Raw genomic sequence first — 26,638 nt, 5'->3', positions numbered from 1 at the left:
ATCACCAGACATCGCTAGAGCTCAGATGGCCGACATGTATAAAATACCTCTGACTCTCCCTTAATTCCTACCTTCACACATCTCCTTCTAGGCGACTAAAACCTACATCCAATTCTCGTATGTGCCGGGCTGCAGGCGGTAACCAAAATAAGACCTAGTGGACGGCCATGTGCGCGTGGTGGGTCTAAAAAGAAAGTTCAAACCGACCTACGTGCGCTTGGCTTGTTCAAAACGAGATTACTCTGAACAGTACTTAGGCAATGATGAGCATCGTCATCACCAGCCACAACACTCAGACCAGATGGCCTGCGTCTATAAAACCCGCCCCTCTCCCTTCTCCAAACTCTACAGACACTTCTCCTGGGCGACTAAAACAACAATGTATGGCATACCATGTGCTGAGTTGTGGGGGAGTGACTAAAAGGAAGCTTGCTGCCGAGCATATACGCGAGGAAGCAATGTGCGCGCAGCAGCTTGAAAAGGGAGTCCAAATACACTCATGTGCGCGCGGCTTGTTAAGACGAGATGACTATTGTGCGTATGTGCGCTGTGAGGAGCTTGTCGTTTAAAGGCTGATAGAGCGTGGAATAACTTGATGATGATAAGCACCACCAACGCGCGATAGACCTGCCACGCCCATAGCGAGAATGGCGTCCTCACAATCATTGCACAGTCCAAGTACGCGACCATTGAAAATAAAAGAGTTCTCAAATTGCTCATTCTAAAAGTCCACTCCATTGATCCAGATCCAAATACAGAAATTACACAGTCACACGTGTATCACAATCATAAAGCTCTCTTCCCGCGCAGTCGCAGTCCTCCTATGGCACCCAACTACAGCGCAAAGGTATCCGAGAAAGCAAAGCCAAGGATAATACAAAGACGGGTGCCAAGCGATCAGACGTGATATTTTTTGCTTTGCCAAAGGACGTAGGATAAGACTGCACAGCAACCCAGCCGGCTGGAGTCCGATCGATGTGCCGAAACGCCAGCACCGCAAGTGTGAACAAAAACATTAGGGGAATCAGAAAACACACATGGTGGTATAACAAGGCCGTTCCGTTGCGCAAAACGGATGTCGGTTCGTAAGCTTGGGGGCTTGATATGTCTATCTCCTGCGGACGCAGAAGAAGATACCGCTGCGACCCAAGAACCAGAGACAACCGAGGAAACGGACAAGGGCGAGGATGGCGGTCGAGATCAGGAGGAAGTTGAAGAAAGTGGCAGTACGATCGTTGGCAGACGACTAGGAGATTGTTAGTCGAGACGTCAAAATTGGTAGGATATGATTAGACTTACAGTGAAACCAAAGTTCTTCATGTTGTCCTGCTGCACGGCAACGGCAAGAAGAGCGTTCATACCAATCCAGGCGGTGGTCAAATGTGTACGGAAAGACTTGTAAGAATCCTCAAGGGTCTTCTCGTTGGATTCAACCGGAGGGACGTAGGGAGCAAGAGCACGCTTGACGGTGGCCTCGAACTGGCTGTCAATATCGGCTTGAGGCAGATCCGGCTCTTCGATGACTGTATGTTTACCATCCGCAGCCTTTTCAGTCTTGGCTGAGGGCAGAGCATCTGCCTTATCGGAACCCTTGGTACCCCAAGAAACATCGTGCCAGTTGGAGAACGCGTACACGTTGAGGATGTTGACGTAAGAAGACATGATGAGAAGGTACTGGGGGAACGAGGTGAACATGTGCCACGGGTCCATGTACAGGAACGAAGCCACGTAGTAGAGACCGAAAGTCGAGGCGAGAGCAAGAATGATGATACCGACACCAGCCTTGTCTGTGAACGAGTCAAAGAAGGACTTGGCGGAGTCAAGCTCGATACCGCGGGACTTGGGGTTCGTGAAAGCGATGACAACGAGGTAGATGGAGAGGACGACAATGTAGAACTGGATCAAACCGAACACCACGAAAGACGTCATGTACGACCACCTGGAACCCTTGGGACGGTTACCCAGGGCAAGAACGAATTGCAGACCCAAGAATGCTAGGTAGACGTATTGGACGACTGTGTTGAAGGAAGGAGTAACCGTATCACCGAAAGGCCAGCCGTGCTTCGGGGGGGTAGCGGTAAGCTCGGGAGTACCGACCAAAGACATGATAATGGAGGTGGTGAGCCAGAAGGAAGCCAGGGAGAACCAGGTCAGAATCGTTTGGAAGACGTTGTACAACATCTGAATGTGCAAGAAGAACATACGGATGATGTTGTGCCCAGACTTGTACATACGGCCGAAGTGCATCAGCGAGTAGATACCGGCGGCGAAAGAACCGTTAAGCCAACGACGACGTTGTCCAATCAATTCGGCAGCGCCTTCAGGCACATCGGTCTCACCCTTGGAGGCCTTGACGTAGGTCAGATGCCACTTGGAGCCCGCCTTGGCGACCAGCTCGAAACAAAGAATACGATCTTCGGCCAAGAACATGTTCTTCTTAAAAATGTTCATGCCCTCAATACCCTTCTTTCCGAGGATCTTGGCGAGCGTGTGGTCACCGTGGAAGTACTGCTCGAGAGGTCGTCCCATAATGGCGCGGTAACGGTACGCAGAGAACGCACCAGGCAACACAGAGACATAACCGAAAGACGATTCTAGCGGCTTGTCGAGAATGTTACTGATCTTGTACTCAAAGTTCTGGGCCGCAATGAGCGGGTTGAGCAGGTTTTTCCAGCCCTTGTAAAGTTAGTTTTCCCTTGAAGGATGATCGAAATCTTGGGTAGACTGGACGTACCTTTCCCAACATAGCGTGAATCTCACCGCAAGCACCACCGAGATCTTTGTCGTTGTAAAAAGCCTCCCAGAGGGCAAGCAGCGACTTGGGGCCGGGCTTGGTTCCAGCATCGAGCAGGATGCACACCTCGGGGTTGAGAATGCGGCCGAAAGCAGTGAAGAGCCAACGGTGAGAGTTGATCTTCTTGCTGTTCTTTTGCTTGAGACAGAACATCATCTGCACAGGTGGGAGGGTGCTGGCGCTGTCATCGTGCGGGCGGATGAGCTGCTGGTTGGGCGTCACCGACAATTGGGTGGTGTACTCGAAAATGTGCGCAGTGGTCTCCTTGCCGTCAATATCCCTTTTCATGACACCGTCCTGGTAGATACCGACGGTCGCGAGCAGATCGAGGGTTCCCTTGTCACAGGGGTCGATACCATCGAAAACCAAGCAGACGACAATTTTTTGCCAGGCTGGGCCGCCCTTGTTCCAGAACTCGGACTTCTTCAGGTTGACAATGTCGCGGATGTTCTGCATGACACCGTGCATAGTACGGGCGGTGAGCACCTTGTCTTCGTTGTAATAGGTGATGGCAATGAGCAACTCGGTGTGTCGGTTGTACATGGCTGGCCGCAGATTGTAGCCGTTCTTCAGGGTGAAGTCGTTGGGGTCGCACGTTGCGGCGGTGTCTGGCAGGTGTCAGCGTCGCAGCCGGTGCTGTCAAACATGTCAAAACATACATCGCATGTGAGTGAACTCCTCGCTGCCGCTCTCGAGATCATTGCGGTACTTTGCCTGGATGGCGTTCTGAATGGCAGACGGCACAGGGTAGTCGGCGGAGAGGACGGATCCTTGCACCAACTTGACCTTACGCGTCATTCCGCGCTTGAGGCCAGCACCAGCGCCAGGCTGCTGGCGCTGTTTCCAGGCCTCGGTTGAGCTGGTGTCGCTCCTCGCATAGGGCGAGGTGGCTCTGTGGGGTGCGCCATACTCGGTGGACGGATCGTAGCCACCCGTCGCCGAGTAGACATCGGAGCCGGCGTGCGACTGCGACGGGTACTGTGTCTGGGGAGCATCCGAGGCGTACGTCTCGGTCAGGCTGTACGTGCTCTGCGGGCGCTGGTCGTGGCCGTAGACGCCGTGGTGGTCGTCGAAGGGGCCCTGGTTGGTGCCCGTGGGATTCGAGTGCAGGAGCGACCTGCCGACTTCCTCCTCCTCGTGGCGAGCCTCATATGGGTGCTGTGCATGTTAGCCCAGTGCCACGGCCGCAAGCAGGAGAGCGATAGGGGTCGTACAGGTGCGTGAGGGTCGCCGTAGCCGTTGCCCCCGGGTCCTTGGTAGGCCATGACGTGCAGTGGTCAGGGCCAGGCGACGGGGAAGAAAAGAGTGTGCTGGGTCGGGAGGGAGGAGTTTGGCGGTGCAAAATGGGAAGCGAGAGATGAAAAGACGCTCTCGTGGAAGGGTTGTGTTGATAAAGAACTGGCGAGGAGAAACGAGCTGAGAGTGGAGGTGGGCCTGCGACTAACCAAAGGGGCCTAGCAATGAATGGGCTTGGTCGGCAGGGCTCAGGGCAGATGCTCGGGGGCTGCGCGCTGGCTGCACTCCAATGGCGCCAGGCTAACGCCGAACAGACGGGCGGGAATGCTACGTGAAACGCGAGCCTGGTTGGCTGCCTCCCTGTTTCATCGCCGCTCCTCCATCACGCGCGCAGGTGAATGGAGATGAACAGATGACTTTCTTTGATGGTCTCCTTCGCACAGTGCTCCCTTTGACGCACTCGTGGGCAGCATGGCAAACGCGGTGTGGTGCGGCGCTCTGGGAACTGTGGCGTAGCTGCTGTGGAGACTCTTGCAGGGAGATGGCTAAAATTAGAGGATGCATTAGATCTTAATCAGCTGCAGAAAGAGCGCCCGTGGCATTGAGTTGCTTACGGTGTGCTCAGCCTCAAAGGTAGCCGGAAAATTCATCGGCCAGCCGCGAAGCATTGTGCGCTACCATCTACACGTTGATGTTGCAGGCATCGCGAACCTGCTTGCGTTGTCGCCTACGGAAAAGCCGACGTCACTTGTCAAACTCTTCCATGGTTCAGCGGCGCCCCTTTCAAGCAGCACCCGCCGTTGGACCGCTGTGACAGTGTCGCTGAGCCGCAAACCTGGGGCATCCCGTGCCGCACCCTTAAGCGCTCCTTTCGGCCTCCACTGCAAATAACAGTCGGCCATGAGGTCGCAGTTCGGGCGAGAGGCCCCTGGTGTCGATCCCAAGATGCGTCTCCAGTGTCTCAGAGATCCGAAGTTGTCTGGCATCTTCCTCGCTGCACGACGACGATGCGCGACTATTGCAGTACATGGCGAATGATCCAGTGCGCTCAGTTGGAACCCGTAAAAGCCTTTGTAAAAGCCCCTAGAACAAGCATCTCACCCACACGGCAACGGGTCATCATCCAAACTTCGCCGCGTTCCGCTTTGGGAAAGAGCGGAGATGTACATTTCGCCCGGTTGTCGCTCGTGGGCCGACTTTTGACTCAATCACCGCTCTATGAGTCGTGTCTGATCGCAGAATGTGTTTGTTGTGCAATTTCTAATTTCTGTGTCGCATTTGCACACTGTGTCGCGGCTGCTCTTTTCAAGTAGATCATGGGTACCTCCAAGCCTTTAGAACCCGTCGGCAACCCTGGTGCTCCCGTCGTCTACCTAATTGCGTCAGGTATCTACATCAGAATTCCCTGTCCGCCTTCTCACACCATCACCTTCCGAACCAGCGTCCCCGCTGACGTGCACAAAAAAAGCGGCGAATCGCAGTTTTGATCCTTCTACATTGCCGAGCCCCGATTTACCCAGCCACCAGGTGGGCCTGCCTCCGTTCATTCCAACGGTACATTCTTAATACACACCTATGGCGGCACCAGCCACACCTTCCAGAATCCTTCCTAAATCGAACTTTCACAATACACACACTACCACGAACACAGAAGGCTCAACGGCCCTAGATGCAGTACGAACGGGCCCCTACCCCGCTTACCAAACGAATGACGGCTTCGAGCATCCTGATCATGTAATTCCACCACGAGACTACACAGGTTTTGACAACCTCATCATTGTCTGCTGCCATGCTATCTTCCACCCGAATGCCTCGTCTGCGGACTTCCCTCTGTTCAGCCCTTACGATGAGAAAAATTGGCATCTCGCTCCCTTCCAGAAACCAAACCCGGACACAGGTAAACCAGGCGAGCAAGAGACGTTTGTGGCGCATGCTCTGGCCGGTATTAATGTATTACTGAGCGAATGGTCACCAGACTTTCCACAAAGCACGCTCTTGGTGATGAGCGGCGGTCCTACCAAACGCTCGTTGACTCCACTGAGCGAAGCTCGCTCCTACTATCATGCAGCACTGGCTCAAGAGCTAGCGCAGGGCAACCTGGGAGGCGGACGAGTACATCAGCTCTTCTCAAAAGGACGCATCCTCCTAGAGGAACATGCTACCGACTCTTTTCAGAACCTGCTCTTCAGTGTACTGCTATTTCGACGGATAACAGGTCGATATCCCAAACAAGTCCGTATCATCACCCACGCTTTCAAGGCGCGGCGCTTCTTGGATCTACACGCGCCTGCGATCCGATGGCCATCGAATAGTATTCAAGTCCAGGGGATCGATCCTGTCATGTCGGGAGCTGAGCGGGAAGAGACTATCCAGGGTGAAGAAAAGTATGGCTTCGCACCATGGTTAGAAGATCCACTTGGCACAGGTGAGGTCCTAGCGAGCAAAAGGAGGAATCGAGGTTGGGACGAGCAGGTGGCAGAGCAGCTCGTCGACGGACTGGAGGACACCGTCAAAGAGCTTCTCAACGGCACTGTATCAAATCAACTGCCGTGGAACTCAAGGTCATTAGATGCAGCGGCACGAAAATCATCTTGATTTTCGTTCAATTACCAGCAGCTACCAACTGTTCACGACACTCAGTGCAATGACTCTCCTATGCCAGATTACTGACCTGCGACCAGTAGCTCTGACCACCATGGCTGGCAGTGGCTATCAACCGAGCTCTCCTGTTTCCTTCGCGACTGCCGTGCAAGTCTGGACAACCCGTGGAAGCATCCAATTGAATCCTTTGGGCACATCTTGACAGCTATCATTCTACCTTTATTCACATTGCTGACGGTACCGTACAAGCAACCAATTCCTCCTGAAACTTTATGTCTAGCTTTCATGGTATCACGCCGTCACTGCCAACCTGGTCGCCCGCAAAGCACCACATCATCGCCCAACGGTACCCACCGCGCACCATTCAGCTTTCCTACCGTCATCTTCACCCCGCCCTCGTTTCTCCTCGCATCCGGGCATACCTGCACACCACCCTTACCCAACCACACCGGCGCAATCGTTATAATGACCGAGTCCACAAGGCCGATATACCTCGGATTCAGTAGCTCATTGATCACGGAGCCACCACCCTCGATCATTACGCTGGTGATCCCTTGCGCACCGAGGGCTTTCAGGATGTCACTCCAGTCGAAGTGACCGCTTGAATCGGTAGGCAGCGTCGTGTACAGCCCGCCAGCATCTTTCAAAGCCTTGTACTTCCCGTCTTCAACCGGGGCATCCTGCGCGCCAATGACCCAAGGGCCCAGCCCTCTTCCCTCCTTCGCCAACTTGATTACCTTACTGTGCTCGCCAACCTTCCAACGCCCCTTCGCATCCAACACCACAGGTCTCGGCTGCCCCTGCAGTCCCACCCCGCCATACCCACCTACACCTTCGATCCGGCAGTTCAACGAAGGATCGTCCGCAACGGCAGTCCCGGCGCCTATCAAGATGGCGGAGTGCTTCGACCGTAAGTAATGTGTCATTGCCTTTGACTGGGCTCCTGAAAGTGCGGTTTGAACGCCAGGCGAGAGAGAAAGATTGGCATCGAGGGAAGTGGCGTATGTGAGGGTAACATGTGGATACAGGATTCGACTTGAATCCCGAGGCTCAGGTAGGTAGGGATCGATCTGTGTAGCGGATGAGGAGGGGAAGCTGAGGGCGTCTCGCGTAGGCGCAGACATCTCTAGTTGATTATGTTTGATCTTTAGAGGCTCTAAGGAGATGTAATGTTGATACAGCTGAGCGATTATTCTGTCGTTGCTGAGTAGACTCAGGTCCGCCTTTCCTGGAATAGTTGGTCTTCCAACGATGATGTCTCGAATGTGAAATCTGGTCTTCTCTGGTATGATTTGGTATGAGCTGTTAGGACAAAACCTACCAGAACGACGAGAGTTGCAGAACACTTTCAGAGTTTCATATTCAGGTTGTGAAGAATGACTTCACACGCAATTGTCCTAACCGTGAAGATTGATGGTGGGGGTTGGAGACCACCCGCAACCTAGCGAATCACCGCCCTTGGAGGAGCCAAGAATCGCGCAGCGGCAACGGAGAAACCGTGCCCCGGGGATTCGCCCCACGTTCCCCGTTGCCTGCGGGCTACCTTCACTTGTAGCCTATCTTTCACTGCTTACTCTCGAGACGTACATACCAGTTGCCTTTGCGCGCTCTTCTTCGCGCTCCACGGAAAAATCTTTGGGACTCTGCTTATATTTGAAACCAGCTTCGCTCTCGACTTCGCCTCCGAACTTGACTCAAGTTCTCCCCGCTTCACACGCGACATATCACCTGAACCACGCGGAGCGAATCCCCCCATACAATACCGCCAAGATGATGAAAATATGGTCTATGGTATGTGGCATACGGCAGCACACCATGAACGATGTTCGTAGGCTGTGAGGATACTGACTGTTATACAGAAGAAGCAGCAGAAGGACGCTGAGGCGGCGGCAGCAGCGTCGGGCAAGAAGAAGTTCTCTGCCGCTGACCTACGAGTTATAAAAGGTACACCGGCCCTAACGTATCCATACTGGCTATGCATATTAACAAGATGGTAGATCTCGAGCATCTTTCCCTCAGCGACACCATGGAGCTCAAGCGCGAGCTCGACAACTACAAGAACTTCTCGCTCGCGATCAACCCTGACGAGGGCATGTACAAGGGCGGCCACTTCGAGTTCGCGTTCGAGATCAAGCCGACGTTTCCCTACGACGCCCCGAAGGTGCGCTGCAAGCAGAAGATTTACCATCCGAACATCGATCTAGAGGGCAATGTGTGCTTGAACATTCTGCGAGAGGACTGGAAGCCTGTTCTCAACTTGAACGCTATCTTCGTTGGTTTGCAGGTGTGTAGAGAACAATACATATGGCATAATACCATGGTGACTAATCGATTACAGTTCCTCTTCCTCGAACCCAACGCATCCGACCCACTAAACAAGGAGGCTGCCGAAGACCTCAAGCACAATCGGGAAGGTTTCAAGCGCAATGTGCGCGCCGCTATGGGTGGTGGTAACGTCAAGGGCGAGTCCTTCGACCGAGTCATGAAATAAGGGTGCTTCATGTCCCAACCCAGCGGGAAACTGTTTATACAACGTGCGCAACACCGTCAGGCGCGGAGGGCTCGGCAGAGACTCTCAAACGTACTTTGATGACGGCTTCGAGCACGAGTCCTAAAGATGCATGATGGAGAATTTGCACGACAGAGACGATTTTCATGTGAGCGAGCATTAACTCACGGCGCATCCAGGAGCGAGGCGTTGGTATATAGGATCGTTGATATTCCATGTTTTGTCCATCCATAGGGAGTTTGGCAGCATAGCGATGGTTCTTACCTGTATAGAGGAATCAATGCAAACTTGTAGATTCTTTGAAAATGTACTTACTACACCTGCAAGTATTGTGACTCTTGCTTGGTAGACGTACAGTGCTGATCGCAACGTGAGGTACGGTGACCGAAGGCCAGCAGACCACGCAGTGGGCCAAAGACTTGCTAGCACCGTCTGACATGCATATATTGCACCTGAACGACTGTGTAACAGAAGTGTAGTGTATGCCGACTCTATGAGCTCCGTTTCTCGCTGTCTGGAACACCGTTCAGTCATGCGTGTTGCTGATCCACTTTTCTTGTTAGATCGGAGACGCGCACTCCTCCCCGAGGCGTCATCTGTGACTGGCTGATAGGCCCACTTCCGATGTTCGGCCGTCCGAGCTCGAAAATCCGGCAACCCCAGACACAGCTGGAGCGCCAGCTTTAAAAACCAACCAACACCCTCCCCAACAAATCCTCTCAAGATACCCCCTCACACATTCACAATGGCTTCAAGACCTGTTGCTCGTGCTTCCCGCCAGATTGCGCGCCAATTGGCCGCCCCCGTGCAGAAACGCACCTTCGTTTCTGCGCTCAACGCTGCTCGCGCTGGCGTGGCAGCTGCCCCCAAGGCTGCTGTCAGCACCTCGTTCCAGCAGGCGCGTGGTATCAAGACGATTGACTTCGCCGGTACTAAGGAGACCGTCTACGGTGAGTTTTTGCGCTCTTTTGTTGAGTCAATTGATTGCTGACGCAGCCCACAGAGCGTGCCGACTGGCCGAAGGAGAAGCTTCTTGTAAGTCAGCACATGCCTCAATGGCATCAAAAACCTTCTCAATAGAACTCTGAGCTAACAGTTGAGTCAGGAATACTTCAAGAATGATACCCTTGCCCTCATCGGCTACGGCTCGCAGGGTCACGGCCAGGGTCTTAACCTCCGTGACAACGGCCTCAACGTCATCGTTGGTGTACGGAAGAACGGTGCCTCGTGGAAGGAGGCCGAGCAGGATGGCTGGGTCCCCGGCAAGAACCTCTTCGACATTGATGAGGCCATTGGCAAGGGTACCATCGTCATGAACCTGCTCTCCGATGCTGCCCAGTCTGAGACTTGGCCCGCCATCAAGCCCCTCCTCTCCAAGGAGAAGGTGAGCATTGTCATTTCTCAGTCTAGCGAGTTGTACTAATAGTTGCAGACCCTCTACTTCTCCCACGGCTTCTCGCCCGTCTTCAAGGACCTCACCAAGGTCGATGTCCCCACCGACATGGATGTCATCCTCGTCGCCCCCAAGGGCTCCGGCCGCACCGTCCGCACCCTCTTCCGTGAGGGCCGCGGCATCAACTCCTCCATCGCCGTTTTCCAGGATGTCACCGGGAAGGCCCAGGAGAAGGCCATCGCCCTTGGTGTCGCCGTCGGCTCCGGCTACCTCTACGAGACCACCTTCGAGAAGGAGGTCTACTCCGACCTCTACGGCGAGCGTGGCTGCCTGATGGGCGGTATCCACGGAATGTTCCTCGCTCAGTACGAGGTCCTCCGTGAGCGCGGCCACTCTCCCTCTGAGGCCTTCAACGAGACCGTCGAGGAGGCTACACAAAGCCTCTACCCTTTGATTGGATCTAATGGTATGGATTATATGTATGCTGCGTGCTCAACTACCGCCCGCCGCGGTGCCATCGACTGGAGCAAGCGCTTCAAGGATGCCCTGAAGCCCGTCTTCAACGACCTCTACACCTCCGTTGCTGACGGCTCTGAGACCAAGAGGTCGCTCGAGTACAACTCGCAGCCCGACTACCGCGAGAAGTACAACAAGGAGCTCCAGGAGATTGACGACCTTGAGATCTGGCGCGCCGGTAAGGCCGTCCGCTCGCTCCGCCCCGAGAACGCCAAGTAAGCGTTTCGGCCAGAGTGATGGGAGGGGTGTCCCAGTGGACGTGTATACATAGGTTCCTACTATCTGTCTGCACTTGGCGTCTGTGAATGAACTTTGGCGCCTCGGGTTTCTGCTAGGTCTTGGAAAAGAGTCGAGAAAAGTCGATCACTCCAAAAGCAATGATACCTTGTTCACATATCACACATTTTTGTGATCTCATCTTGTCCCATATTATGTTACATTGATGTACACTCGCGCTTGACCATTGAACTGTTAAAGTAATCGTGCAACATGACCTGAGTTGTGTCAGGCTATCTGCTGTGTTGTCTACGTGATTCGGGAAACTTACAGGCACAGAATGTCTGTCTACTCATACTAGGAGACGAATAGCATCATCTGTAACTTGATCTGTCACGCTACCGCTTTGCTCGAGCAGATGAAGCGAGCAATATGAACTGAGTTATCTCAGGCTGTCATCCTTTCATTCCCCACTTCGACCCTTCTCTCTCATCCACGCCACCCACAACTCCCTCGGCGTCCTCTCCTCACTCACAGCCTCCACACTTAACACCGTTCCCACCGCATTCGCAAAAACCAACACTACCGATACCACCAAACCCTCCACCCCCTCTCCACCTTCTTCCCCACCCGCTCGCCCACTACCGCATAGACCGGTTCAAGCCTCCCCTCCATATCCAAAACCACAGGCCAATTATCCAACGCCCAGAAAATCACAAATAATCGCAATGCAACCCACCATCTCTCAGGCATCCATCTTGGCACCTCTCTCGCGTCCGTGTCCGTAATAACACCATTCAAATTCCAGAAGAACAGCACCTTCTGCAAATCCGCCGGGCTCGTCCATTCCTCCACTATGACATCGTCACCCCAGTCCCCTGGTCGGCTCGACTTCGGCGTACGCGAGGGTGAAGTGGAGCGTTGCGTATCCCCGTGCGCAGCAGCCCACGTATCTGCGCGACACCAATCGTGCCGCGCGTACGGGGGGATCTCGAGTACGCACCCTAGGCCTTCTTTCTTGACGTTTCTGGCTGGATGGCCTTGGGAATCTAGACTCCCGCCTGCCGCGGCGGATAGCGTGTAGACGGCGCTGTCTAGACGGACGGTGATGCAGCCGCGGAGGAGGCGGATGTATTCTGTGTGTGTGGCGTGGTAGTGGAGGCCGGATGTCCAGGTGGAAGTTGGAGGGAGGTGGATTGTTGTTTTTAGAGGCGAAGAAGATGATACAGGGGGAGAGTGTGGGATGTGGTATGTGACTGCTTGTTTTCCGGGGCGCTGGATGCAAGTGGTGGTTGGGGGTGGGGGTTGTGGTGGTGATTGTGCGGGTCGTGCCATTGTGCGGGATGGAGATTGTGTGAGTGCGGAGACAAGTGGATGGTATTGAGTACGGGTTTATTAGGGTCAACATCGTGTGGATTACAGATGGTTGGTGGTCGGTATGGTAGGGTCTTGATGTGAGTAAGCTTGCCTTATGAATTAGTGCGGAATATGGCCGCACTCAGCTGTGGTGGATTTTGTCTTCATTTTCGCTAGTCATGATCCACTTGATGATAGAGCAATGACATAACACTCTGGCCTCGAGCTACTATGCTCAGTGAGACTATGTGGTCTTGAAGGAATGGAATCTGGTCGACAGGCAAGGGCGCATGAGTGTTTACGTACGTGCGTACTTAGTGTAACTGGAATATTACTCCATCCGGCACGTAGGACACATGACTTGGCTGTTGCGATAAAAACCATTACTCTAAACGCTGTTTGAAACAATGGATGTTCCACTGGGTGGTCTGACGTGACCATGAGGATTGGAGCTGAAAGGAAAGTCCACATGTCTAGAACAATGACAGGCTTTGCTGTGCGTACCTACGTAATTATCGTGCTGTTGTTGACAACTGCACGTAGCCTTGTGCTGAAGAAATAATGCTTGATAGGATTAATTTCTCCATATTCGTGAGCACTCCTTGAAGGGATTTGAGCTTCCTTTACATCGATATATCTGCTTTTCGACCGTGCACCTTCGCCTGCTAGCATAGATTCTCTAGGCTTGACCTGCTCATTCATCAGATCCCATTTTGTATGCTGGGTGTAACCGTCAGCAATAAATGCATACCCCTCTTTCCAATCTCCACCTCGGGCTAGGACGTGCTGCTCTTTTCGTTGGCCTTGTTTTGGGTTCGTGTCTTACTCTTGCGATTATAGCCGTCGCAGGTATGATTTGTGCAAGGCAGATGAATGTCAGCCTTGTGCACCCGATCCTGCATCGACTGCTCCAATAAAGCATAAAGCTGTGATCACATGGTACCTCTGGCTCAATTTCTGTTGGTTGTGATCTGGAATGAGAGGTCCAGGTGAGCCTTCCTGCATCCACATCCCGACGCTTGCCCCCTCTGTGCTTCGAGCATTGCAGATCAGATCTCAGCTCAAGCCTGGTCAGATCTGGGGATTGCTTACGTACGGGGCTGTATAAAGGGCGGAAGGGATTCGTGCCTTATGGCTTCTCAACTCAATTCGAAATCAGTTCTCTCTCGACCTAGATCAACTTCGCCGGGAACCAAGCCTCACCACTCAGCAACTACCATCATGAGAACTAACTTCATCGCCGTCCTAACTCTGGTCGCAGCCCCGGTCACTGTTCTGGCCGATAGCTGCAACAGAGGCGGTGTGTACTGCGGAACGTCGCTCTTGAACAAAGGTACACATTTTCGTGGTTTTTCATATTGCCTCTGGCATGAGCTTGACAGTTGACAGGCAACTACCACGACCACATCGTACAGGTGCTCAAGGCGGCGGGCCAGCCGACCGACGACAGACATATTCAGACCAGTCTCTTCGATTGCCTGAGTGGTGGGGAGATCAGGTACCGCGACTTTTGCAGCAACGGATGTGGTGGCGTTGGTAGCGAGAACCCGGATTACTGCCTTTGAGGAGAGAGACGGAGTTTAGATTATTGGACGGGAAACAGTGGGCTAGAGAGGGATCAAATAAGACGGGGTTCAATGCTAAGTTGTCTTTTCCTCTTGTCATTCTTTGAATTAGTTATCTAGAATCCCACAAAATAACACCATCAAATGCCACATCACTATCGCCTCTCCAGTCCTGTGTATATTCCTATCGATATCAGGAAAGTTACCGAACAATGACATGGCCAGTATGAGGCACATATAGTTCTCTTCTTAGTTTAGTCCTTTGGAGTATATTTGCCCAAGACCTCCACCTTCCTGTCCCTTGCTGCCACGAAAGCAACCCTGGCCAAGACCATTCTCTTCCAGACATCTTCCTCCGTTCCTCTAGCTTCGAGCAACAGCGACGCCGCCGACACCTCTTGCATCTTAACTCTCTCTAGGTTATTGTTAGCCAATTCCTTCATGTTTCCCGCTACCTCCACAGTCCGACCAACCACTTCCTGCTCTTTCTCCGCATCAAGAAGCTTTGCCCATGCAGCTTCCTCTGCCTCGTGAGCTTCCATGATCGCTTCTTTAGCTTGTCGAACTGTGCAAGGTCAGAATGGGGATACTGTGAATTGAGTAAGGAAGCATACGGCCTTCAGTGGTGAAGTTGAGATAGTGGCGTGGGATATCGTCCATACGAGAGTCCGCAGTGGCTTCGCGCCATCCTGAAAATAAGACTGGGTTGTCTGTGATGATCTTCACAAAAGCCGGATCTGTAGTGTATCCTATCTGCGGGACTCCATTGGCCATATAGAAGATGGCAGTGATTCGCACACTCTGATTTGGTAAGGCCATGTCCGCTCGTGTCGACGATGAATTCGTTAGCGCCAAAATGGATTGTGGAAGTCAGAGTATGGCGTAATTGCAGAAGGAATTTCGGAGATGTTCGGTCACTTGGTTGTCTCTTGTGCTGTTCGCGGACATGGTACCAACGAAGGAATAGACATTGCCATCTTATACCTATAGTCGAAATCCGAGGCGGCTCAGTTGGTAGGGTGAGACATAAGGCTCACATCATGTCTCATTCTAGTGTTTTCTCATTAGTTTAGTTTGTTCTCTGATTCATCCACAGCTTGATCAGGGTTGGCTTCGCTCGTCAAAGACCAATGCAGATGCCAGAAGACACTCAAACACGAGACAAGAACAACTAAACCCTGAAATCACCACATCGTAGGCGGTTTGCTTTCCTTCGTGTAGAGATTACCTGCTACTTGACTCAAAATTGAGACGATATATATGAATAACGAGCGAAACATTTGTGTAAGCGTCGGCCCAGAAAACCTCTTGGTCCACTGCTGGGCCTGCCCAGGTGAACGACCCAACACGTGACGTATGACGTCAATGCTTATATTTGGGCTGGCCATCTCAACGAAGACGAGAACATTTCCTTGACGGCGCTGAAGTTCTCCTGTAGAGCGTGAGTTGTGCGGTAGGTAACAATAAAACCTTCCAAAGCCAAAAAGTGCGCCCCCAACGCCTCCGGCAACCCGAGGCTCTTTAAGCTACCCAGCGGATCAACGGGTAAACACTATGCCCTAGGCGCGTTTCCACCGCGAAACAAGTGTAACTGTGCGGCGATGCTGGAGTCGCTCGGCGGTACCAGATCTCCTAGTGCTCGGGGTGGAACTTCCGCTGGTTAATATGGCTAAATTGGAAGGGTAGTTGAGCCTCCAGTGGCTCGCGCCAGCGCCATAAAAGCACCGCGAGCGACTACACGTTAACATTGACCTCGGTTTCTAACCATCCAACGCAGTCTTTAAGTTAATGTAAACCACAGCCATGGCGGACAAACAACCTTTTGTAACGCATCTCTACACAGCGGACCCATCCGCACACGTCTTCAACGGCAAGCTCTACGTCTACCCGTCGCACGACCGCGAAACAGACATCAAAAACAACGACAATGGCGACCAATATGATATGAACGACTACCATGTCTTCAGCATGAGTGAGGTGGGTGGACCTGTCACAGACCATGGCGTTGCGCTCAAAGCAGAGGATGTCCCATGGGTCTCAAGACAACTGTGGGCCCCTGATGCGGCTGCAAAAAACGGCAAATACTACCTTTACTTTCCTGCAAGAGATAAAGATGATGTCTTCAGGATTGGTGTTGCGGTGGGAGACAAGCCGGAAGGGCCTTTCAAAGCAGAGCCAGAACACATCAAAGGCACATTTAGTGTTGACCCGGCAGTCTTCGTCGATGATGACGGAGAGGCATATCTGTACTTTGGAGGTCTTTGGGGCGGGCAGCTACAATGTTACGCCAAAGGGTCATTCGACAAATCGCAACTCGGGGCAAATGAACCTTCGACTGGTAATGCGTTGCACGCCAAGGTGGCCAAGCTGAGCGACGACATGTTATCGCTCGCCTCTCCAGTCTCCGACGTGGTCATCCTGGATCCCTCTACGTCCGAGCCCATCCATGCGGAGGACCATGCTCGCCGCTTCTTTGAGGCGGCATGGCTGCACAAGTACAATGGCAAATACTACTTCAGCTACTCCACCGGCGACACACATTATCTTGCCTACGCCATTGGTGATACCCCGCTCGGTCCTTTCACGTACGGGGGCCGGATATTGGAGCCAGTAGTTGGCTGGACGACGCATCACAGCATCGCGGAATTCAAGGGCAAGTGGTACTTGTTCTACCACGATAGCTCTCTGAGCGGTGGCGAGAACCACCTGAGAAGTGCAAAGATCAGAGAGATTGTGTATGACGAGCAAGGCAAGATTCATTTGGCGGAGCCTCAGCCACAGATCAAACCGCCGGCTGCGAGATTGGAGGAAGAAGATTCATGAGTCATAAATATGCATTTGTGGATGGATCTATCAGAGCACAATGAAAGATGATAGCCAGGACCAGATTCGTGCGTCCTCCAACGTCTGCTACCTTTCCCCGAGTGGGCTGGTTGTTGCAACACACTCTGGGAGTTCTCAGCCAGCGGGCAGGTAACAAAATTGGTCGTGAAGTTGTCCTCGACATCCGTTCTGATCTCTCATTTCGTTCCGAGCACATCATAGCCAGGGCATGTTCGTGTCCCGGAGCCATGCCCTTGGGTCGGCACGTGGGAGCTCGAACTCATCATGCCGATCACGTTTCTGCCGCATCGTTAAGACTTTGTAGCATTTGTATGGCGTTGTGGAGACGCTAATGTTCGCCAACCGGTGATAAGCAGGGGCTAGCGTGATTGTGCGATGTGGTGCCCGCATGTCGTGTTATTTTCGCGTATATTTGAGTGACATCCCGCGCTGGAGAATCGCAAGTCTCCGCCTTTCGCACGTAAGATGCGAGTATCTCTCCACTAAGGTTAGATCCGCAGGTTGGCGGGTCGTGGAGGATGCCAACAGCTTGCCTACCTATGGTAATCAACGTTATTTGCATCTGAAGGACGGTTCTTTCAAGGCCCAGTACGCTCTTCCCTCCAAACTTTTGCTTTGCTGTTCAGGCGTGAGGACTTTATTGGCGAGAAACAGAGTCAGTTCTTACGCCTGAGCCTAACACCATCACGTACACGTGACATCGCGTTCACAATGCCAATCAAACGCGTTGCCGTCATTGGCCTGGGTCCCGGCGGTGCCATCACCATCGATGCGCTCGCAAAAGAGAAGGCATTTGATGTGATCAGTGTCTTCGAGCGCAAAGAAGCTCCAGGCGGATGCTGGTCAGTATACGTCCGCACAGCCTCCTGTCCTTACCTCCCACCTAATATTCCTCAGGATTGAAGACCGACACCCGCATCCGGACCTGGACCCGTCAACATTCGATTGGCTTGCTTCGCGCAAAGCAGACACACCATTGGAGATTCCACAATCACTTCCCGCAAGAACACCTAAGTCATCACAGCCTCGCTTTGAGGAATCGTCGGTGTATCCGTACTTGGAAACAAATGTCGATTCCGTGCCGATGTCTTTTACGCAGGAACCCATTCCTGTGGAGCGCAGCAGGCTGTCCATTTCGCGACATGGTGAGGACACGCCGTTTAGACACCACTCGACAGTGCGAAAGTACATCGCGGGACTAGTAAACCGTAATGGGTATGAGAATCTGGTGTCATACAATACCGCCGTCGAACTTGCCGAGAAGGTCGGTAGTGAATGGAGACTAGTCCTCCGTAGAAACAGCGGCAACGAAGACGACGAGTGGTGGGAGGAGCGCTTTGACGCCGTCATTGTGGCCAGCGGTCATTACAACGTTCCGTACATCCCCAAGATCGAAGGGTTAGCAGACCTGGAGAGAGCAAGACCAGGCAGCGTCAAACACAGCAAGATGTACCGCGGACGGGACGCGTACCGAGGAAAGGTGAGTCTATCCCACTGCCTCTATCACGCCGAGGCTAACAGGAAATAGAAAGTTGTCGTTGTCGGTGCATCCGTCTCCGCGGCCGACATCGCATACGACCTCGTACATGTCGCGCAACACCCAGTGTACGCGGTCATCAAAGGCCACAAAGCGAACGGCTACTTTGGCAATGAGGCGTTCAGGCACCCTGCTATTACAGCTAAACCTTCGATTTCTCACGTTTCCACTGCGAATGGTGAAAGTAATGTGCATTTCGTGGACGGTACATTCGTTCCGGATGTCGATCACATCATATTTGGTACAGGCTACTCGTGGTCGCTCCCTTTCCTGCCGAAAGTGGAGGTTAGAAACAATCGCGTACCTGGATTGTATCAGCACGTGGTATATCAACAAGATCCTACGTTGCTGTTTGTCGGAGCCGTAGGTGCAGGCTTGACGTTCAAAGTATTTGAGTGGCATGCCGTGCTGGCAGCGCGCATTCTATCAGGTCGTGCCAGGTTGCCACCTCTGGAGGAGCAACAGCGGTGGGAGAGAGAGCGCGTCGCACAACGAGGCGACGGGCCTCTGTTCACATTGATCTCCCCCGATTTCGAAGAATACTTCGAGACAGTGAGGAAGCTTGTTGGTGTGCTGAAGGAAGGAGAGCCGGGGCGAAGGCTGCCCATTTTCGATCATTCGTGGCTGGAGACATTCATGAAAGGGCATGAGAGACGGAAGAAATGGTGGAGGGAGGAGAATGAGAAAGCACGAGGACTAATAAAGATGCCACGCGCCAGGCTTTGACACCATTGGTATCCCGTATAATTCGATCGAAATATCAGCGTTAGTTACCCATCCCACCTCCAGGTAGCTCTTCCATCCACCCATCTATATTTTCGTCCACAGTTACCGGAACATTGCACAAGTTCTTGATCTTAGGTGGCTGCTCTGTCAGCAACGAGCAATTGCGGAGATAACATCCGCTATCCATAGCGCGCTGTAGCGAGTCGTCCTTCCAGCCAAATACATAATCTCCGTGCTGACCGTATCCAGTTTCGTCCCCAGTAGAGAGCACGAGTGGCTGAGTGCCATCTGCTGGCCAGTCCTCCTTATTGTTGAAAGCGGAAGTATCCCACATGACCTCATACATCAACTGCGGGACGTGCACAGGGTGGCTGGCGGGACACGTAACATTCACCACTGGAAATGCGGCTGGTCCATTGACAGGGTGTGCGACGTGCGCGCGATGATCCGGCGAGTCTAGGTTTTTCCCGTCCCAGCATTGAGGGAAGATGATGTTCGATCGAATGCCACCCGCGCATGGTTGTGTGGGAAAATGGTCTGTGTCGTACTTCGGGTCCATACATGGTGGGTATGGACTGCCACCCCAGTTCGACTCTGTGTAGCAGCGGTAGCATTGCTGCATGTTCTTTCCGAATCCTTCTGATGTGCGTCTCATAGCATCACCGGTAAGCATGCGAAAGCCGGGTCTGAAAGCAGTCGTTGCGTTTGCGTCCGGCGAAGTGTAGTATAATGTGATGCCTGCGTTGTCGCCTTCGTTGAACTGGTTCGCGATTTGTGGTACGCGCTTGTAAGTTCCATTGCGGGCTTTGAAATATATGTTCGCGGTCCAGTAGTTGCTACTCATGTTTTAGCGAATCATGTCGGGAACACAGCTGTTACACGTACCTGAAGTCTTCCAGAAAGTGACATGTATTGCATGTAGCAAGCTTGGAGATATCAGCGGAAGGCATAGACGCCGCGAATGCGTTCTGTAGACTTGTTAAGCCGTCGCTTGACGATCATGGACCAGACGAACATACGCCGCCCACGACTTGATGCATGTGAGTTGAAGGGAACAAGCCCGGGTTCACAAGCCTGGTCATGTTGGCAAGAACCTTCACACTGCCATATACTACCAATGGACGTACGGGTCAAGTCGCTCGATGACAACCTGGAAAGTTAGCTTCTGCTCTCGGTGATCATCGACATGCTGACCTGTGAACATCCGAATCGTAGCATGGCGCCCGTCCCTCTCTTTCCACCTCCTACCAACATTGGCTTGTCCAGGTCGACACCACTCTGTGCCATGGCGTGACTTGCAAGCAGCGCAAGCGTCAGCACGTATTTACCTGTCATCGCGGCCATGATCTAGTGTTGGCTTCCTAGGGCGGCGGATTGTGTGAAAGCGTAGAATATGGAGAACAATCGACGTTAAGAATATTGCAACGGTACCAGGGCGCTTATCTGCATCTCGTAGATTAATTTGTGCCCCGCATGCGTGGTGCCCAATATATGATATGATGATTCCTGGTGTGGACGATGTGCGGTTATTGATGCTGTCCAATAGCCATTCTGCCGTCCGCGGCCCCACGACGCAAATCAGCAGGCCCACACGTCCGTGGAATGATCCAAAACATGTCCATGCGCTCTCGGATTAGCTAGGAGTACGCACGTTGACGATTTAATTCCTGTTAGACTCGTATATCTCAACGTCAAGCCCATCATTGTTGTCATGTTGAACAGATTCTTCGCGGGCGTTTACGTCAGGCTCATCGCCATATCTTATCTCTGAACCGTAGAAAACATTCTCTTGTACATCCGGTCGCTCAGGGAACTTGGTGCCTGGGTCAAGATATAGTGCGAGATTCTCCTCCCATACACCGTTGGCGGGCTAGCTGGATCATTTGCAAACCAATAGAATTGGTATCCATCATGGGTGAAATTTCCCCCTACTTAGGATGCTTGAAGTCTTAGCAACTTTCCAACGAACATTCCGAAGCACTCCGGCCATTCTCCAGCTAGCCACTGGATCGTATCTAGCTTCACGCACTTCAATGTTTCTGAGTGCCGGAGCAGGAAATCAGCCAGATGTTCCGGGGACGTCTGCACAGAGGATATGGAGAAGTTTGACAATTGGGGCCAGGAATAATCCTTTATTAGTGGGTCAAACCTAGGAGCTGCTTGGTTATGCTCGTGGATTGGCAGTGTCAACGACATAGTTTGGAGGTTTGTCGCATGTTTGATGAGCATGGCAAGATAGCCAGCATTCAAATCATGCGCAATGAGTTCAATCTTACCTGAGTCGGGTATGTTGGTGCCTGTGAGAATGTACGGACAAGCAAAGTCCCACTGCAGCAGCTCTAGATTCTTGAAGAAGTCGACGAGGTGCTGTGCTACGTCGGCGTCTAGAAGTATCCGGTGGGACAAGCCGCCGAGTCGCAAAAGTTTCGGAGCGAAGCCCGCATGATGAGCTGTTTGAACGAGCGCCTTAAAAGTCTCGAAGGTTTTCTGATAGGGGTGGTCTTCCTCGAAGGGCATGATCAAGCCTTCCTGGAACTCTTTGTTTAGCTTGATCGTCGATAAACGGATATGGTGACCCATCGTAAATTCAATTCCGCCGAGCTTCGGGCAATTCTCAAATAGAGAAATGACACTGTCTTTTATGGTACTGTCCTCGAGCATGATATCCACATCCTCCACCAGTCTCTGGTAGTTTTTCCAGTGCGCCTGAATATCGTCATCGGATAGCTTTATTTTCGATTGTTCGTCGAAATCCTCTTTCATTTGCCGCTGAAGATCTTCAAGCTTTTCACCGTATTGGTGTTTCTTTTCCGCGTCCTGCTCACGTTTCCACTTAACCAGTAGCTTCGAAAACTTCACGACTCCTTCCGATTCGTAATGATTACAATCCCGCTCTGCGTTTGCAAATCGTACCCGCTCCTCGTTCCACTCGTCAAAGTCGATTTCTGTCGGCACGTCAGCCTGAAGCCACAGGCATTGGACAGACTTGGCGAATTGCGGTCTACTAGATATTGACCTAAGAGAAGTCATGCTTTGTCTGTTCAAGTACCCGATGACATCTTCGAAAAGGTGATCGTTCGCAACATTGCAAATGCCACGGCAAGTAAGCCGTAACGCTTTGATGCTGGAAAGATCGCACGATGCGCAAATGCAGCCGATGAGCTCAATAGGTAGCGCATCCAGAGACATTGTAATGGGCGATGGTGGTTGTGCAGCTGGTGAGGGGTGAGGTAAATGAGGGACCTGACTGACGTCAACCGCAGTTGTCATTGGCTCGTTTAGTAAAGGGTTGTCTATCGGAGAGCATCTCTTTCGAATAGGCAGCTCAGCTCTCAACAAACGAAAAGTCGCATTCAGGGATAGATGGGCCGGACTGCGTCGATTTTGCGGCAAGGTGGAGTGACCAGATCCAGGAGGTACGATCAAAGGATCGAAGAGAACAGTGCACGTGCTTTGGTGCTCGCCTCGAACCGCGAGGAACCGTAATCATTGACCTCCTACCACCCCAACACCACTTTGGGTTCGCCCGGTTGTTGCTTTTTCCATCCTGAATCTACCGCAATTTGAGAAAGGTTGCGTTAATCGATACATACCTTTGGACGTATCTCCTCCAAACATCGTCGACCGCTTACGTGACGGTCGAATCTGATATGCAGATCTCACCCAAGCCACATCCCATCGTTCGTCGACAGTCCTGCACCGCCCGTTCCGAGATGGCGGTGCTGCTTACTCTTAAGCGCCAAGCCATGTGCTTGTAGGATTCATTGTCTTACCCATTCGCCTGGTACGCTCGTATCGGGTATTTCTCTCTGCAAGACTCGAATCCTATCACATTTGCGAGCTAACATCGCTTTCTAATGGTGGACTCGCGCGAGCGAGCCGAACTTGCGGCACAAGCCGCTCAAAGATTCAGAGTCACAAAGTTTGCCAAAGGAGAAAACTTCGCGATGAACAACCTACCAGAGATAATATACGCGGATTACCTGCACCGAGCGCGCGGGACGAGGATCTCAGCCCCAAAAGTTTAAACGGGAAACTCTTCTTCGTGATTGAGTTGGTGGCCCTCCCATAAAATTTGAACAGACACTGTGACTTATAAGTCACCTAGTATACAATCTTATTGCTTTACTTAGTGATGTTGCTGACGCCGTGCGAGCCGCAGCATCGGGCTCATTGCTCGCACGAAGTCGGTGCACCCACGTGCAGCTTAGTGGCGGCTGACGGCCTATTTCCCACGGACCAGGTCCACCGTAATCCTTATCTGCTAACAAACGTTCGCCATCCTTCTCGAAAAATCTTCAAAGCATCTGGAAGACTCGTAGGCCAATGGTCGGTGCTAAACGAAACTCCTTCAATGCAAATGGCTTGTATGGTGGCGCCCTGTCCACGTAGTAGCCGTTGCTTAACGAACGAGTGATGAACGGTTTTGAGATGTGATGGGCTGAGTAAAGTATAAAACCTGAACAAGGTGATCCAAATTGATCTACAGCCTGCCTACTCTTTTCACTTTTGTTTCTGACCCTTGTTACGTTGTCTTCGTTGTGATGAGGTCGTATAAAATCGCTGCAGTGTCACTGCTGACGGTTTCAACGTATGGCTCCCCTTTATTCACCACTGAGGGCGGCTTGGTGGAGAAGCGGCAGTCTCCAGGCTCGTACTATGCCATCACCGGCGCGTCAGGGGGTGTTTATCCCCGTGTAGAGGTTCGCGATTTGGAGAAGGCAGGTGGAGAGCCATGGAATCTGTTCTTGCTCGCCATGACGGAATTTCAGGCGATGGATCAGCACGTCATTGATTCGTGGTATCAGATTGCAGGTATGTCAATCCTCACACTGGTCAAGGCTTGCTATCTAACCCAAATCTAGGAATTCATGGGATGCCCTAGTAAGCACTCGTCAAGAAAATGGATCAACTTCCTGACGTCGTCAAGTTATGCCTGGGATGGTGTAGAAGGCAGCAATCTGGATGGGAAGAGTGCCGCCTTTCTGGGTTACTGTCCGCACAACCATCTGCTCTTCGGCACTTGGCATCGTCCTTATCTCGCTCTTTTCGAGGTATGTCTGTCTAGCACACCCCCGCAAACGTTTGCTGTACTGACAAGAACAGCAAAACCTGCAAAAGGTCGCTCACAGCATCGCTGCTCAGTTCCCTACAGCGTTGCAAACCAAGTATCAAGATGCAGCGACCAAAATCCGCATCCCCTACTGGGATTGGGCAAAGGCTCTTCCTACCGACCAGCCCGTAGTGCCTACTTCCATGACGACCGAAAAGGTCTCGGTCACGTTTCCTAATGGCACGGCTGCGCAAATCGACAACCCACTCTATGACTACAATTTCCATCCTTTGGACAATAAAGAGATAAACGGAACGGTAAGTCTATCTGCATCCGCAATTTTATGCCGGAGGTCGAGTTGCCTACCTTCGGCAGCACATTGTCCTCGTAGTTTTGTATGGCGCTGTTCTTTTGACCGCACGTCTGACGATACTAGGGTTGCCCGCTGTTCACCGGCCCAGGAGGCGCCACCGGAGGTTTACCCGCAGTCTGTCAAGACAATGACCGAACAATTCGTGCTGGGCAGACAGCTAGTGATCATCCCGCGTTGAACTCCAAGCTTCGATCCATCCTATCTAGTCAGCGGACGTTACTCTACAACATTCTTTCGCAGTATCAAACGTTCGCTCAGGCGTCCAGTGCGCAAGCTTGCGATGGGACTGCAAAAGCTGGCACCCTCGAGAATCTCCACAATGCTATTCATAATGCCAACTTCCCCGGACATATGAGCCCAAGTGGGGCGACGGCTTTCGATCCCATGTTCTGGATGCATCACGCGTAGGTGTCTTTCGCGTTGTAAGAAGTGGACTATGCTAACAGCACGGGGTAGCAATGTTGATCGCCAGCTTGCACTTCACCAAGCCATATTCCCTGGTACATATATTGTTTCCTGCGCTGCAAACACGCCGACCTACACCATCAGTATTGGAGACCAGCTAGATGCCTCTTCGCGTAAGTATTATCGCCTCTATTTCAAAATCCCAAAAACGCTCATAGGAAACACCAGCCCTCACACCATTCCACAAGAACGCCGCTGGCGATTTCTGGACCTCGAATTCCGCGCGCAACATCCAGGACCTGGGCTACACCTACCCCGAGCTAGCTGACAGCCCTACGAACGCTACTCTAGTCGCGTCCATCAAAGCGCAATACTCTGGTCCGTCTGACGTGCTCGTTACATCCACTAAAGCGAAGCGCGTGTCTGAACGTGACACTACACCGGCAACAAAAGAACTCTACCTCGCCGAGATCAACCTCCCATCCTACGGTCTAGACAACGGCGCAGGCGGCGGTGCACCTTACAATGTGCTACTCTTCCTAGGCGACATTCCCTCCGACGTGAGGGACTGGCAGAACGCAGAGTCCTTCGTCGGGCTAGCGTCTACACTCGGTGCGCCGATGTTGCAAGTTGATCAGACGACTACTCATACCATTGACTTATCCCTTGCGCTTAAAAAGGCTATTGAATCTGGTGCGACGACGGAGGATGAGGCGCTGGGTTACTTGAAGCAGCATCTGCACTATAGACTTGGTCTGGTAAGTGGTGTGTTGCGGTCTTCTCGGCCATTGGCTAACGGAACACGTAGGGAGATTTTGAGATCGAGAGGGACCAGGTCAAGGGGCTTGAGGTGTCGCTTATTAGCACTGTTGTTGAGGTTGCTCAGTCAGACGATGCTTTTGATCGGTGGGTTGGCGGGTTCAAGGAGCATGGTTTAATTGAGGGGTGATTCGTTTGCCATGCTTGTGTCTTACGCTCTTATTTGGTGGATACTGTTCGTGTACAATGTTGCATTTTTATAAGCACTCTGCTAGGAAAGTATTAACATTTTTCGGAAGTTTTGCGGCCCTCTTCCTATTGAAGAACATGTAGAACAGCGGGGTATATTCGACACGGAACAGTTTGTAGACCGGAGGAATGAAGACACTGTTGCCAATATCAGCACAGGAATTTTGTGAACCGAAGCTGCCGTTGGTGATGACTAACGAGAGCTTCAAGAGTCGAAGTCAGTTTTGCCCCCTAGGTCAAATCATCAGAGGTGACTGTTAAAAGGTTTATCAGAGTGTCTCGGGTAGCTTGTTCAAGGACTCAGGATACTCACAATAGGTCAACATAGACGTCAAGCCTACACAAGCTTCCAATGCGCTCTTGAGAATGTAACACAAGGGTTTCTGCACTAGCTATGAGCCTAGGATACTAAAATGCTGCAATGGGCAACAGTAATGAAAGGTTACACGGATTCAAATGGGTGCTATTTTGGGTAAAGCTCGGTAGTACGCGAGCTTCGCTTATCT

At 52.2% G+C, this 26,638-nt stretch overlaps 11 protein-coding genes across 11 annotated transcripts; 6 read left to right on the top strand and 5 right to left on the bottom strand.

Annotated features, from left to right (window-relative positions):
* Positions 1–1,108: 1,108 nt before the first annotated feature.
* CHS3_1 (Chitin synthase, class 3) lies at positions 1,109–4,059 on the bottom strand (the record flags this gene model as incomplete). The annotated part of the gene is made up of 5 exons (XM_056208932.1): positions 1,109–1,246; positions 1,300–2,676; positions 2,735–3,402; positions 3,454–3,952; positions 4,009–4,059. 5 exons carry the CDS (start codon positions 4,057–4,059, stop codon positions 1,109–1,111), a joined length of 2,733 nt encoding a protein of 910 aa, XP_056075754.1.
* A 1,546-nt stretch (positions 4,060–5,605) lies between these two features.
* N0V89_000106 (uncharacterized protein) lies at positions 5,606–6,625 on the top strand (the record flags this gene model as incomplete). Its single annotated transcript, XM_056208931.1, has 1 exon — positions 5,606–6,625. One exon carries the CDS (start codon positions 5,606–5,608, stop codon positions 6,623–6,625), a length of 1,020 nt encoding a protein of 339 aa, XP_056075753.1.
* A 305-nt stretch (positions 6,626–6,930) lies between these two features.
* On the bottom strand, positions 6,931–7,755 carry RIB7 (2,5-diamino-6-(ribosylamino)-4(3H)-pyrimidinone 5'-phosphate reductase; the record flags this gene model as incomplete). The annotated part of the gene is made up of 1 exon (XM_056208930.1): positions 6,931–7,755. The coding sequence occupies one exon, from the start codon at positions 7,753–7,755 to the stop codon at positions 6,931–6,933; it is 825 nt and encodes a 274-aa protein (XP_056075752.1).
* Positions 7,756–8,446: 691 nt separating this feature from the next.
* Positions 8,447–9,122, top strand: UBC12 (NEDD8-conjugating protein ubc12; the record flags this gene model as incomplete). The annotated part of the gene is made up of 4 exons (XM_056208929.1): positions 8,447–8,455; positions 8,491–8,575; positions 8,629–8,915; positions 8,970–9,122. The coding sequence occupies 4 exons, from the start codon at positions 8,447–8,449 to the stop codon at positions 9,120–9,122; spliced, it is 534 nt and encodes a 177-aa protein (XP_056075751.1).
* A 763-nt stretch (positions 9,123–9,885) lies between these two features.
* On the top strand, positions 9,886–11,268 carry ILV5 (Bifunctional acetohydroxyacid reductoisomerase; the record flags this gene model as incomplete). The annotated part of the gene is made up of 4 exons (XM_056208928.1): positions 9,886–10,090; positions 10,144–10,175; positions 10,246–10,524; positions 10,573–11,268. 4 exons carry the CDS (start codon positions 9,886–9,888, stop codon positions 11,266–11,268), a joined length of 1,212 nt encoding a protein of 403 aa, XP_056075750.1.
* A 3,172-nt stretch (positions 11,269–14,440) lies between these two features.
* On the bottom strand, positions 14,441–14,960 carry N0V89_000102 (uncharacterized protein; the record flags this gene model as incomplete). Its single annotated transcript, XM_056208927.1, has 2 exons — positions 14,441–14,751; positions 14,801–14,960. 2 exons carry the CDS (start codon positions 14,958–14,960, stop codon positions 14,441–14,443), a joined length of 471 nt encoding a protein of 156 aa, XP_056075749.1.
* A 1,029-nt stretch (positions 14,961–15,989) lies between these two features.
* Positions 15,990–17,009, top strand: N0V89_000101 (uncharacterized protein; the record flags this gene model as incomplete). The annotated part of the gene is made up of 1 exon (XM_056208926.1): positions 15,990–17,009. The coding sequence occupies one exon, from the start codon at positions 15,990–15,992 to the stop codon at positions 17,007–17,009; it is 1,020 nt and encodes a 339-aa protein (XP_056075748.1).
* Positions 17,010–17,741: 732 nt separating this feature from the next.
* N0V89_000100 (uncharacterized protein) lies at positions 17,742–19,293 on the top strand (the record flags this gene model as incomplete). Its single annotated transcript, XM_056208925.1, has 3 exons — positions 17,742–17,872; positions 17,928–18,510; positions 18,559–19,293. 3 exons carry the CDS (start codon positions 17,742–17,744, stop codon positions 19,291–19,293), a joined length of 1,449 nt encoding a protein of 482 aa, XP_056075747.1.
* A 40-nt stretch (positions 19,294–19,333) lies between these two features.
* On the bottom strand, positions 19,334–20,628 carry N0V89_000099 (uncharacterized protein; the record flags this gene model as incomplete). Its single annotated transcript, XM_056208924.1, has 5 exons — positions 19,334–20,129; positions 20,179–20,261; positions 20,313–20,367; positions 20,421–20,571; positions 20,622–20,628. The coding sequence occupies 5 exons, from the start codon at positions 20,626–20,628 to the stop codon at positions 19,334–19,336; spliced, it is 1,092 nt and encodes a 363-aa protein (XP_056075746.1).
* Positions 20,629–20,953: 325 nt separating this feature from the next.
* N0V89_000098 (uncharacterized protein) lies at positions 20,954–22,323 on the bottom strand (the record flags this gene model as incomplete). Its single annotated transcript, XM_056208923.1, has 2 exons — positions 20,954–21,114; positions 21,570–22,323. The coding sequence occupies 2 exons, from the start codon at positions 22,321–22,323 to the stop codon at positions 20,954–20,956; spliced, it is 915 nt and encodes a 304-aa protein (XP_056075745.1).
* Positions 22,324–23,837: 1,514 nt separating this feature from the next.
* N0V89_000097 (uncharacterized protein) lies at positions 23,838–26,073 on the top strand (the record flags this gene model as incomplete). The annotated part of the gene is made up of 8 exons (XM_056208922.1): positions 23,838–24,108; positions 24,159–24,177; positions 24,224–24,347; positions 24,400–24,663; positions 24,783–25,123; positions 25,176–25,297; positions 25,353–25,882; positions 25,933–26,073. The coding sequence occupies 8 exons, from the start codon at positions 23,838–23,840 to the stop codon at positions 26,071–26,073; spliced, it is 1,812 nt and encodes a 603-aa protein (XP_056075744.1).
* Between the last annotated feature and the right edge of the window lie 565 nt (positions 26,074–26,638).

Source organism: Didymosphaeria variabile (assembly GCF_027946475.1).
Source record: "Didymosphaeria variabile strain IMI 356815 chromosome Unknown scaffold_1, whole genome shotgun sequence".
NCBI classification, from domain to species: domain Eukaryota; kingdom Fungi; phylum Ascomycota; class Dothideomycetes; order Pleosporales; family Didymosphaeriaceae; genus Didymosphaeria; species Didymosphaeria variabile.
Note: the sequence above shows the minus strand (reverse complement) of the source record. Positions and strands in the feature narration are given on the sequence as shown.